Genomic DNA, 19,790 nt, shown 5'->3' on the forward strand with positions numbered 1-19,790 from the left:
ATTTTTTTTGAAAAGACGTTATTGAATTAAATTAAAATTTTATTTGTTTGTCTGAAGATATAAATTGAGCAAGATTTTTATTTCCTAGAGAATTTAATATTATAAATAAATAAATAAATTATTAACAAAAATAAACGGCTTACGTATATTCTTTCTTGTTTGTTTCCTTGTTTCTCATAACAACAATCAACTTTATAAACACTAAATATTAACGTTATTTAATATTATAATTGCACTGACGCAAGTTGCGAGTCGAACGTCCGGACTTTTTATAATCTGTGTAATTATTATCTGTCTTAATGCTATAGACGGCCCATAATTATTATTATTAATTTTTATACTGCAAAGTTTATCCTTATCAAATGAACATATATAATATAACATTTTTAGTTGATATATTATTTGAATTATATATGTATAGGTTTTTTATAGTGTTTAAGGATCTTTGATTCAACGTATAGCGATAATCCTGTAATTAATTACAGCTATTGTCTGATTGTAATTATTGTTCCAGGTAGTTATTATGTTCTATTCATACGTTTGATGTCTCATGGATAACTGTTGTATTTTGTTTACATTTTCTTACTTGAACATATAATTACCTATATAAGTATATAACATTTTACTTTTTATTTAACATAAACTCATACATCGTTATTCAATTCAAAATACTTTCAGTCATATACTTTAATCAATTTAAGAGCGTAATTTAGGTATTAACTTGTCCAAAATGAACCTCCACTCAGCTGCGAGTCATATCTGCATGCATTTTCGTGACTTTACTATAATGCCATGGCCATACCATAACAGAACATCAATGAATTGTTTTGAAAAGGCGCTATTGAATTAATTTTAATTTGTATTTGTCTGTGGATATGTATTGTATTTCTTTATAATATTTGTAGGCAAATGGCCCTTCTGATGATAGGTGGTTACCACCGCTCATACACATAGGCACCGCAATAAATATTTACCATTAATAATAAAGACATGGCTAATACGCCACCAACCTTGGGAATAAAGATGTTATTCTTTTGCCTGTAGTTCACTCAGTTTGGTGGTAAAATATGTGATGAGTGGGTGGTACCTACCCAGACGGGCTTGCAAAAAGCTCTAGCCATAAAGTGTAGTAGCTGTTGACGAGCTTCAGTGTTATTATTTAAAAGGGAGAAAAAAACCCTGTTTCTTCTTTTCAATAATGATTATGGTCAATCTTCGACTTCTAAAATTTTACCGTATAATATACACGTACTTAATTTTGCCACGGACATCTCTATTAAGTTGATAATCATATTGAACAGTATAATTTTAATTTTATGGTAATATAAGGTTATAATAATTCTAAAGTATAACGTAATGTTATATTTTTACCTTGTTATAATGAAAAAAAAACATATTTATATTATAATAAAAAGCTTTAACATAAACCGCGTCTCGAATTTTTTACAACAATTACTCAGGCACGAGGAGAAGGTCGGTCATTAAAAAAAATATTGCATTTAAATCTTTATTAAAAGTGATTTACAAAATGATGAAATAAATCCAAAACCTTTGTTATGTATTTCTTAGTTGGGGATGATGATGCCCTTCTCCCTTGCTTGTTCTTCGTACTTCTTCCTCCATACGCCATCGGGGTCGTACTTGGCACATAATTCGTCCCAGAACTCCTTTTCGTGTGAGATAAGCCGTTCAATAACGGTCGTGGCTCCCTCCTTTTGTTTTTCCGAACATTTTTCACAGCCAGTTTCGAGGGCGTCTTGTATATGTTCTGAAAATAATTATGAATATTTATTCAATTTGGATATTAACGAATTGCGTTTCTTTAATAAGCATTCGCATTTGTAAACGATGCCAGCCAGGACCACCGTAGAACATCCCTGTTATGACCCATGAGTCGCTCAACCTTAATGCGTAAACACAGTTACACTAAGCGTTATTATTTTTCGGATGTTCCACAGGTGAGTGGGAAGGTTTTTCATAGAAAAATTGTTATATCACACATATTGGTATATCTTGATTCTAATAAAATTTAATTCGCATTTTCTTGCAAGTACATGAAGTTATTTCGTTAGTGAATATTATATGTCAATGATATTATGTATAAGATTTTAAAATACAAGCAATATTAATAGCACTTAATAGTTCGGAATACATATTATATTTTGGATTGAAACTATTTTTAATGAATAAAAACAATAGAATTACATGTTTGATACAATAATAAAATAAATCTTGAATTGTCAATTTTATAACATTTAAATATTTCGCTACTTTTGTTTTATCATTATCATCATCACCCTTTTCGCGTCCACTGCTGGACATAGGTCTCTCCAATGGCACGCCACTGAGCTCAATTTTTAGCTCTTAATCTCCAACCGCTGCCACACCACCACCTTTTTTTGCCACCTTGCGTATATCGTCACTCCACCTATTTGGAGGGCGTCCTACGCTACGTTTGCAAAGGCGTGGTCTCCACTCCAGAACGCGTCTAATCCAACGGTCGTCGGTTCTGCGACATATGTGTCCAGCCCACTGCCACTTCAGCTTACTAATCCTTTGGGCTATGTTTTTTTTTTTTTTTTATAGAATAGGAAAGCGGACGAGCATATGGGCCACCTGATGGTAAGTGGTCACCAAACGCCCTTAGAAATTGGCATTGTAAGAAATGTCAACCATCGCCTACATAGCCAATGCGCCACCAACCTTGGGAACTAAGATTTTTTGTCCCTTGTGCCTGTAATTACACTGGCTCACTCACCCTTCAAACCGGAACACTTCGAGAGGAACTCCGTTAAGAGCTATTGGTTCCGGACTGACGTATTCGTTGAACATTATCTTGGTTTTTTCCAAGTTCATCCGGAGACCAATTCGAGCAGAAGAATCAGCCAGGCTGCTCAGCATATATTGCATGTCCTGCACGATTTCTGCCACGATGACGATATCGTCTGCAAATCTCAAGTGCGAAAGGTACTCGCCGTTTATGTTTATGCCCCGCCCTTCCCAGTGCAGCGTCTTGAACATATCCTCTAATGCATTAGTGAACAATTTCGGTGCAATGATATCCCCTTGTCTCACTCCTCGATGCAAGAGGATAGGGTCAGACTGCTGATTCTGTACTTTGACGGTCATAACAGCAGCGTCATGCAGGCCTTTCAGCACTTGGATGTATCGCCAATCGATTTGGCACCGTTGTAAGGACTCCAGAACAGACCAGGTCTCAATAGAGTCAAAAGCCTTCTCATAGTCCACAAATGCTAAGTACAGGGGCTGATTATATGATAGTATAATCTGCCGCACTGTGTAAATGTGGTCTATGGTTCCGTACCCTCTTCGAAATCCGGCCTGTTCCGGGGGCTGAAACTCGTCAAGTTTACGCGCGAGACGATTCATGATGATCCTAGAAAACAGCTTATATACATGGCTCAAGAGGGAAATAGGTCTGTAGTTCTTCAAAAAGGTTTTGTCTCCCTTTTTGAAGAACATTACGACAACACTCTTGCTCCATGCCTTTGGAGTTCTCCCTGAGAATATGACAGAATTAAATATTCGTTGGAGCTGCGCTAGTAAAGGTTTTCCAGCTGCCTTTAATAGCCCCGTCGTAATTCCATCTTCCCCGGGGGCTTTTCCATTTTTAAGCTGCCCCAAAGCCATCACAATTTCGTCTTGGCTTACTTCTGGCAACTCTTCTGTGAAGGGGGCTAAAGTGGCTCTAGGATCCCCAGGGTCGAGTTGAGGACGAGGCGCTACTGATGTATATAATTTACCGTAGAAGTCCTGAACTTCCCTAAGAATCTCGAGCTTAGAGGCGACGATTTTTCCCTTTGAAGTGGTCAGCTTCGTCAGATGGCTACGACCTAGTTTTTGAACAAAGACTTTCGACCCCCGATTTTGCTCAATCGCTTCTTTTATAGAGCGTGTATTGGAGTTTCGGAGGTCGCGTCTTACTAGCTTTGAATTTTTTTTATTAAGATCTGACGAAGTGACTGTAGGGTTTTCACGTCGTTTTTGCATTAGCTCTAGAGACTCTCCCGAAAGCTTGGACCTCTTGCTAGTGTTTTGCGCTGGATATAATTTCGTCCCCTCGTCCCTAAGGATAACCACCACTTGGTCGAGTTCTTGGTTGATGTCAACGTCAGTGTTGGTTTCCAAGGCAGCGAATCGGTTTTCCAGTTTTAACTGAAATGTACTAGACTCCACGGCTTGGAGCAATTTTGGTCGGAGTGTAGACCTCATTAGACGGGCGCGCTCGAGCTTGTAGATATTTGGAGTGCCTCGTACAAGTCGGTGATCACTTCCGGTATTAAACCTTGTGATCACTGAGACATCTCTAAATATTCGCCTCTTGTCCGTCATAATAAAGTCAATCTCGTTTCTAATCATAGCGTCTGGGCTTCGCCACGTCCACTTCCGTTGAGGTTGTTTCTTAAAGAAAGAGTTCATCAAGAACAGGCCCTTTTTCTCCAAAAAGTTGACGAGCATTTGCCCCCTATGATTCCTGCTTCCAAATCCGTGTTGTCATACTACCGATTCGTTGCTAGTATGTACTCCCACTTTAGCGTTGAAGTCCCCCATGACAACATTGAAATGGGCCTTTTGGGTGGTGTGCAATGCCTTAGAAATGTCTTCGTACATTTCTAAGGCATTAACACATCATCATCCGAGTGTGTTGAAGTCGGTGCGTATACTTGGATAACCTTGAGGCTATCCAAGTATACTTGTCTTGGTGAGTCTGATTACGCTACCCTTGGCCGACACACTGAATATTTCTAAGATGTTGTCAGAGAGAGCCTTGTGGATCAAGAACCCGACGCCACCTTGGGATGATTGGTCTCCCTCTCTGAAGTACATAAGATGGCCTGATTCTAAGGCTATGGTATCCTCTCCCTTTCTTCGGATTTAGTAGCGTGCGTCCGTTTTACGTAGCCAGGGTCAGTCAGTGTAGGCGGCCTACCGTAACCCGGAGATTCTTAGCTCCCCCTGCCCCACCCTTACCATGACCGCCGCCTTGGCCAGGAACAGCGGGGCGACCGAGAACTAGGGGCCGTTGCGTCTAGGTGTGTGCCATAAAAGGTTTTGCTCGTAATCACCACGCTGGGCAGGCGGGTTGGTGATCGCAGAGCGTAGCTCGTCGTACAGATGACGCTGCTGCCCGTCACCGGTCTGCAGTATTTAGCTACGCCTTAATGAAATGGTTATACCGCCATTTGTCGGTCGCCAGAGCCTCGTTTGTTAATTGGCAGGATGCACCACGTGCAGGTGAGGTTGGCTGGAAACAGCTAGATATAGTTGTGCTCCCTTACATCTCTCAATATAATTAATATTAAATTTTATGAAAGTCACACACACACAACACACAAGTTAAATAATTTTTTGATATCGCTGATGATCTTAAAGTGTCTCCATGTTAATAAATACAGTAAGACGAACACATTTATATAGCTTTTCTATTCTCCTCTATCAGGCTCCAAAACTGCTAAAGCTATATTATATTCTATATATATATTGAGCCGGTTGGCGTGGTTGGTAGATACTTGCCTTTCACGTCGAAGGTTGTGGGTTCGATTCCCACCCAGGACAGACATTTGTGTGCATGAACATGTCTGTTTGTCCTGAGTCTGGGTGTAATTATCAATATAAGTATGTATTTACAAAAGAAATGTACTATATGTAGTATATCAGTTGTCTGGTTTCCATAGCACAAACTTTGTATAAGCTTAATTTGGGATCAGATGGCCGTGTGTGAAAAAATGTCCCATATTATTATTATTATATATATTTAAAGCTATATTAATAAAAGAGTAAATGTTTAAATCTTAGTTCAAATATATATAATAATAACCTTCAGAAAACGATTATCCAATAATAATAATATAAAGATATTATTTAGAAAAAAAAGAACTATGTCTGTTTTTAAGAAATCACTACAATTCCTATTTCTCCCTCCAATTAAAGGTAAGCTTGTATTTTTGACAATAGCCCAACGCATCAGGATTACACCAGCGATTTTCACCGTTTTGGGATTTAAACCGTTCCTCTAATAATGTTTGAATTCTTCCTATTACAACAGCACGACCAAAATAAAATAAGACTCACCTTTCAACTCCTTGCCTTCAGGAGTGCATTTCCCTTTATCCAGCATACAATCGACGTATGCTGTTAATAATCTCTTGTTATCCAAAATCTCAATATAGTCGATCTGGTCATATTTATCGGTGTACTTCTCCGCAAGCACCGCCACTACGAGACAGCAGATCACAACTAAAGGTTTGGCAAGCATCTGGAAATATAAAAAAAAAACATATTTGAAATTGAAACATATTGAAAAAAAACATTACAATTTATTATGTTGAATCCGAATTAAGTTATTACATATATAATACTTATTATAAAACTAACCGTCACAGTTTCTCACGTTTGTGATTCCACAAGGCGATGGTGACTTATGATGCAGTATGCGAGAGCTCATGTATTTATAGTAGTTACATTCAGGCTTAAAACGTCTAATTTGCTCTTCGTCAGCTCTTTGTGTTATTTTTTCCGGTGCATAAAAACAGATTATACAGCATGTTTAATTTTGTGTAAAATGTAGCGAACATTGAATAAATGGTGCATTGTAAATCTTTCGTTTTGAAAATGCTTACAATAACACTGCATGTATTTACAAATCAAGAAACTATTATGAATAAAAAGTTTTATTCGTATTTGTTTTCTAAAACACAAAACTTCTTCTACCACCCCATGTATGTAAGCATTTCATTATTGTAGGTTCAGGACGAAAAAGGCTATTTATAATGCTATGTATTTTTCAACTGTAACTTATTATATCAAAAGGATACAAAAGAGCACATAAACGCCGGAGGAAGCAAAAAGAAAGTATACGTATAGATTTAAAGTAAAAATCTGCAAGCTTCATAAAATTTTATCTATGCAACAAAACGATACACTAATTATTTTAATAACACGTTTCACAGTGAGGCGTTATGGATCCTACAGATAAACCGTTATAATTAATTTGTAGATGAATCTTTGCCTTAAATCTTGGGTTTAAATCTGGGCAATAACTACCATTTCATGCTCAAACGGTGAAGGACAATATACCCACGAAATCTACTTATATCGCATGAAATTCTGCCACTCGTCTACCAACCCGTTTATTTATTTTCGTATTACATTTTCTTTAATAGAAGAAGTCATTACTCGGCAGGAGAGCATCAATAGGCTGTTACACGACTTTTGGAGCCATACTAACTAACTAAATGACTTAAATCATTAAAAAGTAAACATACTATTGGTCATCAAATTAAACCTTGATTTAAATTTAATGAGAGTTCACGGAAAACTGAATAATATAGAAAACTTTCCACGCGAGTCCAACCCGCTAGATCGGTTTTTCTATAATACCGTGTATTTCTAAAAGCGTAATAATAACAACCATGAAATACTTCTCTCGAGTTCTTCTTCTTTATAATTTGGCTAATTATTTATACATTTTTTTTTCAAAAAATACATATTTAATGTACGGAAGACACATTATGATTACTATGATTTTCCTGTACGATATCGGCCTCCATAGACCTTCATAAGGAAGACTAATCAATTGCGCACGACATATTATAGAACGTGTATACGCGGCATACATTGTTAATTTCCAGACAGAGGTCTGATACTGAGAATTTCTCGACAGAAAATCCTATTAATTTTGGCTTTGACTCAGGGCTTGACCCCGAAATCTGCTACCACGAGACTAAAGAGAGAGTCACAAAGAGGTGTGTATTTTATATATTATATACAAGTATTTGTGACACGCATTTTTTAAATTTTACGTGGTTTTTTTTAAGTGATAGAAATACAGCCTGTATAATTTAATAAACTCAACAATTGAAGGAAATATGCATATATCCGTTAACTCAAATTTTTACTGTAACCTTGAATATTTTATATTATAAATTACTTGAAAAATATACAATGACGTTTGTCGTTTGTAATTTAATTGTTTTCTTTCTGTAATTTCATGATCTGCCTTTGATTGTTTTAAAATTCAAACGACACTGGAAAATTACCATAATGTATGCCTTCGTACGCGTTATATTTAATTTATAGGACTTGGACTATATTACGACTTCTTGTATAGAATATAATGTATAACATATTCTTTTACTGTTCGTAGAAACAAATTAAACGAGTATTTTATTCATTAATTTCCATAAAACATATAATTGACAACAGCTTATAAAGAAAACATAGTTTAGTGGTCAATTATTGATATGATATCATGAAAAGCACAGATTTGGGAAATTATGTTTTCGACAGAAATAATCTCATAATATTACACGAGCAATTCTTTTATATATATCGCGAAAATAACTTTAACTATTTGGTGCAACTTTTGTATTTATATAATGTTTGGCTCATATTTTGCTTCTTAAGTATGTTTGATATATATACGTGTTCCGTGAAAAAAAGCAATTTTTCAGAAAAAAAATATATTTTCACAAAAAAAATATAATAGATCGGATATTCTAACACTATGCATCAATACATTAGTATTGTTGCGTTCCGGTTTGAAAGATGAGTGAGCCAATGGAACTACAGGCACAAGAGACTTCACTTTTTCGTTTTCGTTGGCGATGTAACATAAAAAAAACCTAAAATTAGAGCCTAATGAAGCTCACATAGCGGTCGCCCAGGTACTTTTATTAGTTGCACAAAACAGCAAGACATCAATCATTAGAAATATTTACTAACAAATTCTAAAATCAACGCGAAGTTCGATAATGAAATATCAGAAAATGGTTTGAGCTATTGAATGAATACATAATACATCTATTAGTCACCATTCAATTTATTATGGAAAGTTTAGTAAGAAGTTGGCTGGCTTGTTTTGACAAGTGGCGACATCTGCAGCGAGCTTACTTCATATGATCAGTTCACTTTTTTCTGTGCTTTAGCTGAAAGAACATCGGACGATAAAGGTATAAATTAAAGTAATGCCGGTCTATGTATGGTGATAATATGTCGATTAAACGTCATAATAGCGCTTCGATGTCGATAAAGATATTACACCCATATTGAATGAATGAATTTCGATTATATCTTTACAAATACATCGTATTTGCAATAATAACGATTTCTTTCAAATCCTATTACGTTTATTAAACAAATTATATTCGACTACAATTCTTTCTAAATACTTTTACAAATCCGGACAAGAACAGTTGACAGCAACAACTCCCGATTATTCTCGTCTAAGCAAAGGCTGTCAATTTTTGAGTCGATAATCTATAATGTCTCATAACGGAGCAAAGTTTTTGAATGAAAAAGTTTCCTATTAAGGTAGAGCTTATTGCATCACACTGTTCTACGTCTGGAATATGCATATGGAAGAAGTTCATCCCACACATGCAGATTTAATCGGAATGTTTCCCTTCGCTGAGCAAGATATTAATTATAAGCGCAATTAGAGCACAGGAAAACTTGTTCTATCTACTACGTCATCTCGGTTACAGTATGGTACTAAAATTATTAGCATTAAATTCATAGGTAATAATTTTATTGATTCCTTTAACTACAAACTTAAAATTAATTTGACAATTTTTTATTGATTCGTCGATAAAAACGTACACAAAGCGAGACATGAAAACATTAACTTTTATTCATTATGATGCGTCATAAAGAGTAATTCTCGCTTCCTAAAAGTACTATTCAAAACAATTTAAAAAACGCCTAATGGACTTATCACGCCTTGAAACTGCTATTTGTTATAAGCACATATAAAAAACACGTTCAATAAAAAACAAAATTCTAATGACAGCATGGCTTGAGTAATAAATGGCTATTTAACGATTTTATTTGACGTATATATTTTTTGAAACCTTTACAATATTTTCTTACTAAGAGTATCTGCTATTTTGTACACTACTAACAGTCCTAAATGAATATATTATTTACTTAACATACATTACTTTTCCTTTTAAATATTTACTTATCCACTTAATTTTTTCTTCCAATGGTCTTATAAAAATTTCTCCGATTTTGAAAATGGAATAGATCTCGACTTATGCCATGTCAATTTAAAGTTGCTTATTTATCGTTCTCTTCATTCTCTCCATTCCACTTCTCCACTGGAATCAGCCGATTCCTTTCTATCCTCCGTGTATATGTATAAAGACTATATAAATACATAATCATATAAATTCCTTTATATGCCTATATATATATAATGACATCGCTAACAATACATTAATGCATTAGCTTAAACAATTTACAATTATTTGTAATCAATCCCAACTAATAAAAACAGACAATTACTCGTTCTTATCACATCAGGAAAACAAGGTAATTAAAAAACTACAAAACATAAAGAGATTAAAAGTTTAGTAACAATCTGAATAAAGCAATCTTAAGAGCTAAAAAACAAAACATTGAAATTTAACAGAACATTTATAACAAATACAAAATGAAAAGTAATATCGAGAGAGGTATCGAGGAATAAAGCATGAGAAATATGATGAAATGAAGAATAAGGAAGGCTTAATGTTTTAAAATTTATATTTCTTCTAAAGGGAATGGATAGTATACATGTTATGTTATTTATGGACTCCTAGTAAATATCCAAGCTAATGTACAACCCAGGCTTTGTTAATGATTGCTGCAAAAATATCATACCCTTATTTTCGCCATTACCCCACAACGATAAAAGACATCATACGATACGATACGATAAGGTGTATTACCTTTGGAATATTTTATATTACTGCTTATGTCAATTTGAAGTATAAATATTAATATATAAGGCTATTATCGCTACAAATTGGCGTTATATTGTTAAATTATATTCATTTATTCTTACATAGATCTAACTCAATTATATGTAGATAAAATTTTGTTTTGTCCATTTTCTGTATTTTCATAATGATTTGTAATATTTTTGCGAATTGATGTACGACATTGTATACTTGTTTTTGTTTTATATTCTCAAATATAATTTGCTACGTTTTTGTGATCAAACAACCCACAAAAAGGCCAGATAGTTATGTTATTTTAATTTAAAACATGCTTAAAGGAATATGATATGATCATCTTAGAGCTTGTCTCGATTCTTTGTCCGATCATAGTAATATATCCTAGAATAGTATGTTTGCTCTAATGTTATAAAGTCGCGTTGAAGAATGTTTTGTTAAGTTTGTGATTTCAATAAAATATAATTGAAACACAACGATAAGGTATTTTCGGATATTATTTTTTATTCATTAAATTAAAATATTCTTCATCTACTACATCTACATCGCTAAGACATAGAGCTGTACGGGATTTATCATTATGCCCGGCGTCAACAGAGAATCATATAATGTTATATTTCGTTTTAATAAAATTACAATAATAATAACTTAATTTAATTTAATAATATCTTAAAAGGAATCGTCAGTGATTCAAACCTCTGGTACAATAGCCTCACCGAAACGTTAACATAAATTTATGTTAATCCTAGGTAACAATTAACGTTGTTACGTATTAAGCTATTAGCAATTGAGTTCTGAATGCTTGACGTTGACACCTATATACAACATAATGGGTGCACTTAGCCTTCAATTGTGTACTGCATCCAGTACAAATCGCTTTGCTCGAGAAGAGATAAAATCTCAATAACACACAAAGGCACTCTCATTAAAACAAATAAAGGAGTATACAGTAAACATTGGTTAATAAAATAAAGAGAATATTTTGTAGTAATATAAAATTAATATAAGGTTATTAGAATCCCGACAAGCATTTTTTTACATAAATACTGAGTCTGTCATCTCATGACATCTCGATTAAGTTGATAATCAAATTGAACAGTATAATTTTAATTTTATGTCAATATAAGGTCATAATAATTCTAATGTATAACATAATATTATGATATTTTTACCTTGCCCTATAATGAAAAAAAAACCATATTTATATTGTAATAAAAAGCTTTAACATAAATAGCGTCTCGAATTTTTTACAACAATTACTCAGGCACGAGGAGAAGGTCGGTCATTAAAAAAATATTGCATTTAAATCTCTATTAAAAGTGATTTACAAAATGATGAAATAAATCCAAAACCTTTGTTATGTATTTCTAGAATAGTTGGGGATGATGATGCCCTTCTCCCTTGCTTGTTCTTCGTACTTCTTCCTCCATATGCCATCGGGGTCGTATTTGGCACATAACTTGTCCCAGAACTCCTTTTCGTGTGAGATAAGCCGTTCAATAATGGTCGAGACTCCCACCTTTTGTTTTTCCGTACATTTTTCACAGCCAGTTTCGAGGGCGTCTTGCATATGTTCTGAAAATAATTATGAATATTTATTCAATTTGGATATTAACGAATTGCGTTTCTTTAATAAGCATTCGCGTCTGTAAACGATGCCAGCCAGGTCCACCGTAGAACATCCCTGTTATGACCCATGAGTCGCTCAACCTTAATGCGTAAACATAGTTACACTAAGCGTTATTATTGTACGTACGTACCACAGGTGTGGTACGGATGTACCACAGGTGAGTGGGAAGGTTTTTCATAGAAAAATTATTATATCACACATATTGGTATATCTTGATTCTAATAAAATTTAATTCTCACTTTCTTGCAAGTACATGAAGCTTTAGTATTTTCCTCTATCAAATAAACTTTAGTAAACAAATCGACTAGCACTTATCCGTTTGAAGTGTTTTTAAAGTATTTTATATTTTAATATATAATATTAACGTCGGAGTAAACAAGAACCCACGCTTATATATAATTATTAATATATATAATATTCTTCTTTACAAAATATGTATCCGAATATACTTGTAAAGCATGGATTTCTATTATCAAGAGAAATATATTTCTTATATTCTTATATCATAATATATATGTTTTGTTTCAAACAACTTTTTCTCCGTCCCAACCATAGTTATTACAAGTATTAAGTTATTAGATTTCGTTATCTCCTTTGCGTTATTGCCAAGCCAATTATTACACGCGGCAGTCAACCACGTGGGCAAAAAGTCGTGGGCTTAAACAAATAAGGTCAGGCTCCAAAACTGTTAAAGATAATAAAAATAATAAAATAAGCTAATCAAAAACAAAAGAGTAAATATCTAAATTTTAGTTTGAATATACCTATTAGAAGTAAATAGGAAAGAAATAACCATTTGAAATCGATTATCCAATAATAACAATGTAAAGAGATTATTTTGAAAAAAAAAGAACAATATCTGTTTTTAAGAAATCACTACAATTCCTATTTCTCCCTCCAATTAAAGGTAAGCTTGTATTTTTGACAATAGCCCAACGCATCAGGATTACACCAGCGATTTTCACCGTTTTGGGATTTAAACCGTTCCTCTAATAATGTTTGAATTCTTCCTATTACAACAGCACGACCAAAATAAAATAAGACTCACCTTTCAACTCCTTGCCTTCGGGAGTGCATTTCCCTTTATCCAGCATACAGTCGACGTATGCTGTTAATAATCTCTTTTCCAAAATCTCTTCAACGTTGATCAGGTCATATTTATCGGTTTCCTTCTCCTCCGCGAGCACCGCCAATACGAGACAGCAGATCACAACTAAAGGTTTGGCAAGCATCTGGAAATATAAAAAAAACATATTTAAAATTGAAACATATTGAAAAAAACATTATAATTTATTATGTTGAATCCGAGTTAAGTTATTACATATTACATATATACATTATAGCAAGACTAACCCGACACTACACTGAAGATTTTCAGGACGTCAGTCTTTTCGAGATTAGAATGGCTCTCGGACAACTCAAAAACAACAAGGCACCTGGTGATGATGGTATTACAGCCGAGCTTCTGAAGGCGGGTCGTACACCGATCCTCAGGGCTCTTCAGAGGCTTTTTAACTCCGTCATTGCCAAAGGTCAAACGCCAAAAGCATGGCACAGAAGTGTGGTGGTACTTTTCTTTAAGAAGGGTTATAAAACCCTTCTGAAGAATTACAGGCCCATCTCACTGCTGAGTCATGTTTACAAGTTGTTTTCGAGAGTCATTACAAATCGTCTCGAGCAAAGGCTTGACGACTTCCAGCCACCCGAACAAGCCGGATTCCGGAAAGGCTTTAGCACCATAGACCACATACATACGCTGCGGCAAGTTATACAGAAGACTGAGGAGTATAACCAGCCACTTTGCTTAGCGTTTGTGGACTATGAGAAAGCCTTTAATTCGATCGAAACCTGGGCCGTGCTGAATTCTCTTCAAAGGTGCCAAATTGATTATCGGTATATCAGGGTGTTAAAGTTATCTTGTACGAGAACGCCACCATGTCGATCCGACTCCAGGATCGGAACTCAAAACCTATCCAACTGCAGAGAGGTGTAAGACAGGGAGACGTGATATCTCCGAAACTGTTTACCGCTGCATTGGAAGATGTTTTCAAGCTTCTGGACTGGAACGGACTTGGCATCAGTATCAACGGCGAGTACATCACTCATCTTCGATTTGCCGATGACATCGTAATTATGGCCGAGACCTTGGAAGACCTCGGCACTATGCTCAATAACCTCAGCAGGGTTTCCCAACAAGTGGGTCTAAAAATGAACATGGACAAGACGAAAATCATGTCGAACATCCATGTTGCACCCACTCAAGTCAAGGTTGGAAATTCTGCACTCGAAGTTGTAGACAACTATGTCTACCTAGGTCAGACCATCCAACTAGGTAGGTCCAACTTCGAGAAAGAGGTCAATCGTCGAATTCAACTCGGCTGGGCAGCGTTCGGGAAGCTACACGATATCTTCTCATCCCAAATACCGCAGTGTCTCAAGTCGAAAGTCTTCGACCAGTGTGTGTTGCCAGTGATGACTTATGGATCAGAGACGTGGTCGCTTACAATGGGCCTTATAAGAAGGCTCAAGGTCACTCAAAGGGCAATGGAGAGGGCTATGCTCGGAGTTTCTCTGCGAGATCGAATCAGAAATGATGAAATCCGCAGGCGAACCAAAGTAACCGACATAGCCCGAAGAATTGCTAAATTGAAGTGGCAGTGGGCGGGGCACATTGCTCGCAGAACCGACGGCCGCTGGGGCAGAAAGGTTCTCGACCACGAACCGGAAGACGCAGCGTGGGCAGGCCCCCTACAAGGTGGACCGACGACTTAGAACGAGTCGCGGGAAGCCGTTGGATGCGGGCAGCGCAAGATCGGCCAACGTGGAAATCCTTGGGGGAGGCCTTTGTCCAGCAGTGGACGTCTTTCGGCTGGTGATGATGATGATGATGATGATATACATTATAATTTATTATCCGTGCAGTGACGGAGAAAGAATACATTTCACTGCCCCTCTCTTTCCCGAGGGTGTCGTAAGAGGCGACTAAGGGATATCTGAGCGAACATCTGCTCATCTGGTGGTAGGATGCTAACATCCGCCTGGCTTGTTACCACCGTACGCATGGTGAAAAACTCGTGAAGTGGCTGCTTGCAGCCGCGTTTCGAGGTCAGCCAGCGTACAGCCAGTGCCCGAGCGAACATTGCCGCAATGCGTGTTGGTCCAGTGGAGACGGCTGTTGAATCGATGCCGGGGGAAACTGTATTGACCTGCCGGACAGGGAGACCCGAAGAAACGGCTGTTCCGCTGGCCGCCCGTGGTGTACCGCCCGTGGAGTACAGGCGCCCAAGCGTGCCTAATCAGCTCGCGAGGCTGCCCCACCAGGCCACGCATAATCTCGGGGTGGACCGTCGTGCCGGTTGGTGACTGGAAGGTGGGGTCCCGGCGGCCACGGCGGGGAGGTTCGGGGGCCCTTCCGTCCGGCGGATCAGTATATTTTCCCTTTTGGCAACCATTTGGGGAAACACGCCTCCACACTTTGCCCATCCCTATCGTGGCAATACGTCGCTCGCTTCACGTCTCTTTTCCTTATTTATCCAAATGGTAGCGCAACTAAGAAGTAACGGTCGTTCAGCGGTGCACACCCCCACCGTACCCACGCTGTTTAAGGTCGATTTCTCTAACATCCGAGGACTCCACGCTAACCTCAACGCTGTCCACAGCCATCTCGAGACAGCACGGCCAGAAATGTTGTTTCTCACGGAGACGAAAATACTCCGCTCTGCCAACACCAGCTACCTTAACTATCCCGGCTACATGCTTGAAGAATCTTTCAAAGCGAAAGCCGGAGTATGCTCGTTCGTCAGGGCGGATGTTTGTTGTCACCGACTGCGCGGCTTGGAGGACCCCTCCTTCTCCATGTTGATGGTACGTGAGGACCTGGTTCGTCAGAGTCGAGTCTACGTGTAACTCTACAGATCCCACAATGGTGACTTGGAGACAAGCCGATTATTTGACCATCTTAGTCGGGTGGCAGATGCTGCGCAAGAGCAGTTTCCTAACGCGGAATTGGTGTTTTTGGGGGATTTTAATGCTCACCATGAATCATGGTTGAAATCCCTCAAAACTGACCATGCTGGAAGAACTGCTCATGATTTTGCTCTCACACACGACTTGACCCAACTGATTGATCAGCCCACCAGGATCCCAGACATTGATGGGCAAGCGCCTTCTCTACTGGACCTTCTGCTGACTTCTCACCCGGTGGAATATCAGGTTGTGGTTCAAGCTCCACTTGGTTCTTCGGATCACAGCCTTATATCTACCAAAGTGCTCAGGCCAAGCTGCCGCCACCAGTGGTATGCAAACGTCGCGTTTGGCACTATAAGTCGGCAGATTGGGACGGTATGCGCGATTACTATGCGTCAGTCCCTTAGAAGGAACGTTGCTTCAGTGGGAATGACCCGACAGCTGATGCCACTGCTGTTGCTGATGAGATCATGTTAGGAATGGAATGCCACATTCCTAGCTCAGATCTCATCAGTAGGGGTACGCGTAACCGTTGGTTCGCTCGTGAATATGCCGATGCTGTATCATCTAAGCAGGCAGCATATCGCGCGTGGATCAACGGCTGCGTTTGCGGGACTTCTAACATTGACTCACTGAAAGCAAACTACAATAAAAATTCCAAGTCCTGTAGGAAGGCATACACGAGAGCGGATGCACAGCGCATTGTACAGATTGGTCATGACCTTATTTTGCATCCTAGGGGATCCCGTAGCTTCTGGCGTCTGACCAAGTCTGTGCAAAACAATTTCTGCCAATCTTCGCTGCCACCGCTCAGAAATCGGAACGGATCGCTAGCTCACAGTCCGCAGGAGAAAGCCGATCTCCTGGCGGTGATCGATTACGGAGTTATCTTTGCCGATAACTCCGTGATCGATGATTGTAGTGTGCTGCCACCAACAATACCTTCATGTGGCCACACGATGCCTGCCATCAAAATCAGGCAACGTGATGTGCGTGCGGAGCTGCAATAACTTGATATACGGAAAGCTAGCGGTCCCGATGGAATACCAGCCATAGTGCTGAAGAAGTGCGCGGCGGAGCTTTCTCCTGTGTTAACGCGCCTGTTCCAAATTTCTCTCTCTTCGGGATGTGTGTCGGAGAAGCCTCCGACAAATCGGAGAAGAGCTAATGTGCAAGCGGTTCCCAAAAAAGGGGATCGGTCTAACCCGGCAAATTATCGGTCAATAGCTATCACCTCAGTACTTTGTAAGGTGATGGAACGGATTCTAAACAACCAACTGAGCCATTACCTAGAAGATCAGTGCCTAATTAATGATCATCAGTACGGGTTTCGACCAAAATGGTCCACAGGTAATCTTCTAGCGTACGTAACACACCTCTGGGGTGAAGCTATCGACAAGCATGGAGAATCGTTGGCTGTCGGCCTCGATATCTCCAAGGCTTTCTACAGGGTCTGGCACAGAAGTCTTCTCTCCAAGCTACGGGCATATGGTCTGCCTGCTCAGTTATGCACCTGGATTGCCAGCTTCCTACACAAGCGTAGCCTTCTTGTTTTAGTTGATGGTTGCGCTTCACAATTCTATGTAGTGAATGCTGGGGTCCCCCAGGGATCTATGCTATCTCCCACACTCTTTCTTTTGCATATCAATGATATGCTCTCTCTTGGGAACATACATTGCTATGCAGACGATAGTACAGTGCATGGTGGATACCAGTGGCTGGGCGAGCGGAAACAGAGGAGAGGCGGGAGAATCTTGTCATTGAACTCGATAGGACGTTAGAACTCATCGCTAAATGGGGTTCTGGTAATCTTGTTGAGTTTAATGCCAAGAAAACACAGGTATGCGCTCTCACAGCAAAAAAGTCACCGTTTTCCCCTCTTCCCTCCCTCTGTGGCACACCGCTGATAATACAAAGCAAAATCGCCATGCTGGGGATGGACGTTCGCTGCGACCTTAGTCCAAGGGATTACATCGAGGCTATTATAAAAACAGCTTCACGGAAAGTCGGAGTTCCGAACAAGGTGCGGCGTTTTTTCACGCTACAACAACTGTGCCTGTTATACAAAACACAGGTACGGTCTTGCGTTGAATATTGCTCGCACCTTTGGGATGGCTCCGCTAAGTACCTACTGGAGGCCTTGGACCGGTTGCAGCGACGTGCAGTACGCATTATTGGCGACGTAAAGGTCACAAACACCCTTGAACCTTTACAATTGCGTCGAGAGATAGCAGCGCTGAGCGCTTTCTATCGACTGTATCACGGCGAGTGCTCTGAGGAATTATTCTCTCTAATTCCTGCTGCCCCCGACCTTCATAAGTCTACGCGAGCTGGTTCTCGATGTCACCGCCTAACTGTGACATCAATTCCATCGCGCACAAAGAAATTTGGCAACTCCTTTCTTTGTCACACTACCAAAAAATGGAATTCCTTACCAGCTCACGTGTTCCCCTCCTCTTACAACCCGGGTTCCTTCAAACGAGGCGTGAAGAGGCATCTTGCGGGCCGGCAAGTACGTTCTGTACGGCTAGTACAGATCATTCTTCCCAACTGTACTGGCCGTCGTCGCGTTTGGACTCTACTACCACTTACCATCAGGTGGAGTAGAGTCATTTGCCATCCCGGCGCATATAAAAAAATTATGTTGAATCCGAGTTAAGTTATTACATATAAAATATTTATTTTATAAAACTAACCGTTACAGTTTCTCACGTTTGTGATTCCACAAGGCGATGGTGACTTATGATGCAGTATGCGAGAGCTCATGTATTTATAGTAGTTACATTCAGGCTTAAAACGTCTAATTTACTCTTCGTCAGCTCTTTGTTTTATTTTTTCCGGTACATAAAAACAGATTATACAGCTGTTTGTGTAATGTTTAATTTTGCGCACATTAAATAAATGGTGCACTGTAAATCTTTCGTTTTGAAAATGCTTACAATAATACTGCATGTATTTACAAATCAAGATACTATTATAAATATTTTATTTTTCAGATGGGACTTATTATATCAAGAGGATTCAAAAGAGCACGTTAACGCAAAAAGAAGAAGCAAAAAGAAAGTATAGATTTAAAGTAAAAATCTGTCACCTTCATAAAATTGTATCTATACAACAAAACGCTAGACTAATTATTTTAATAACATATATCACTATGAGTCGATATGGCTCGTACAGATGAACCGTCATAATTCATTTGTAGATGAATCTTTGCCCCTAAATCTTGGGTTTAAATCTGAACAATAACTACCATTTCATGTTTAAACGGTGAAGCACAATATAACCCACGAAATCTACACATATCGCATGAATTTCTGCCACTCGTCCACCAACCCGTTTATTTATTTTCGTATTACATTTTCTTTAATAGAAGAAGTCATTACTCGGCAGGAGAGCATCAATAGGCTGTTACACGACTTTTGGAGCCAGACTAACTAACTAAATGACTTAAATCA

The 19,790-nt window shown here is 38.3% G+C and overlaps 1 protein-coding gene across 4 annotated transcripts; it reads right to left on the reverse strand.

The window, feature by feature from the left end:
* Positions 1–1,493: 1,493 nt before the first annotated feature.
* Positions 1,494–19,176, reverse strand: LOC126774899 (allergen Tha p 1-like). 4 transcript variants are annotated; one of them, XM_050496552.1, is made up of 4 exons: positions 19,032–19,176; positions 13,418–13,601; positions 12,259–12,314; positions 1,494–1,712 (listed from the first exon to the last, which is right to left on the reverse strand). In XM_050496552.1, exons 2-4 carry the CDS (start codon positions 13,599–13,601, stop codon positions 1,566–1,568), a joined length of 387 nt encoding a protein of 128 aa, XP_050352509.1. In that variant the 5' UTR covers positions 19,032–19,176; the 3' UTR covers positions 1,494–1,565. The 4 variants fall into 4 exon arrangements, with proteins under 4 accessions (XP_050352509.1, XP_050352513.1, XP_050352512.1 ...); XM_050496556.1 differs by lacking the exon at positions 12,259–12,314 and having other exon boundaries at positions 1,494–1,768; XM_050496555.1 differs by lacking the exons at positions 12,259–12,314; positions 13,418–13,601 and adding an exon at positions 6,094–6,277 and having other exon boundaries at positions 1,494–1,768; positions 19,032–19,174.
* Between the last annotated feature and the right edge of the window lie 614 nt (positions 19,177–19,790).

Source organism: Nymphalis io, chromosome 17 (assembly GCF_905147045.1).
Source record: "Nymphalis io chromosome 17, ilAglIoxx1.1, whole genome shotgun sequence".
NCBI classification, from domain to species: domain Eukaryota; kingdom Metazoa; phylum Arthropoda; class Insecta; order Lepidoptera; family Nymphalidae; genus Nymphalis; species Nymphalis io.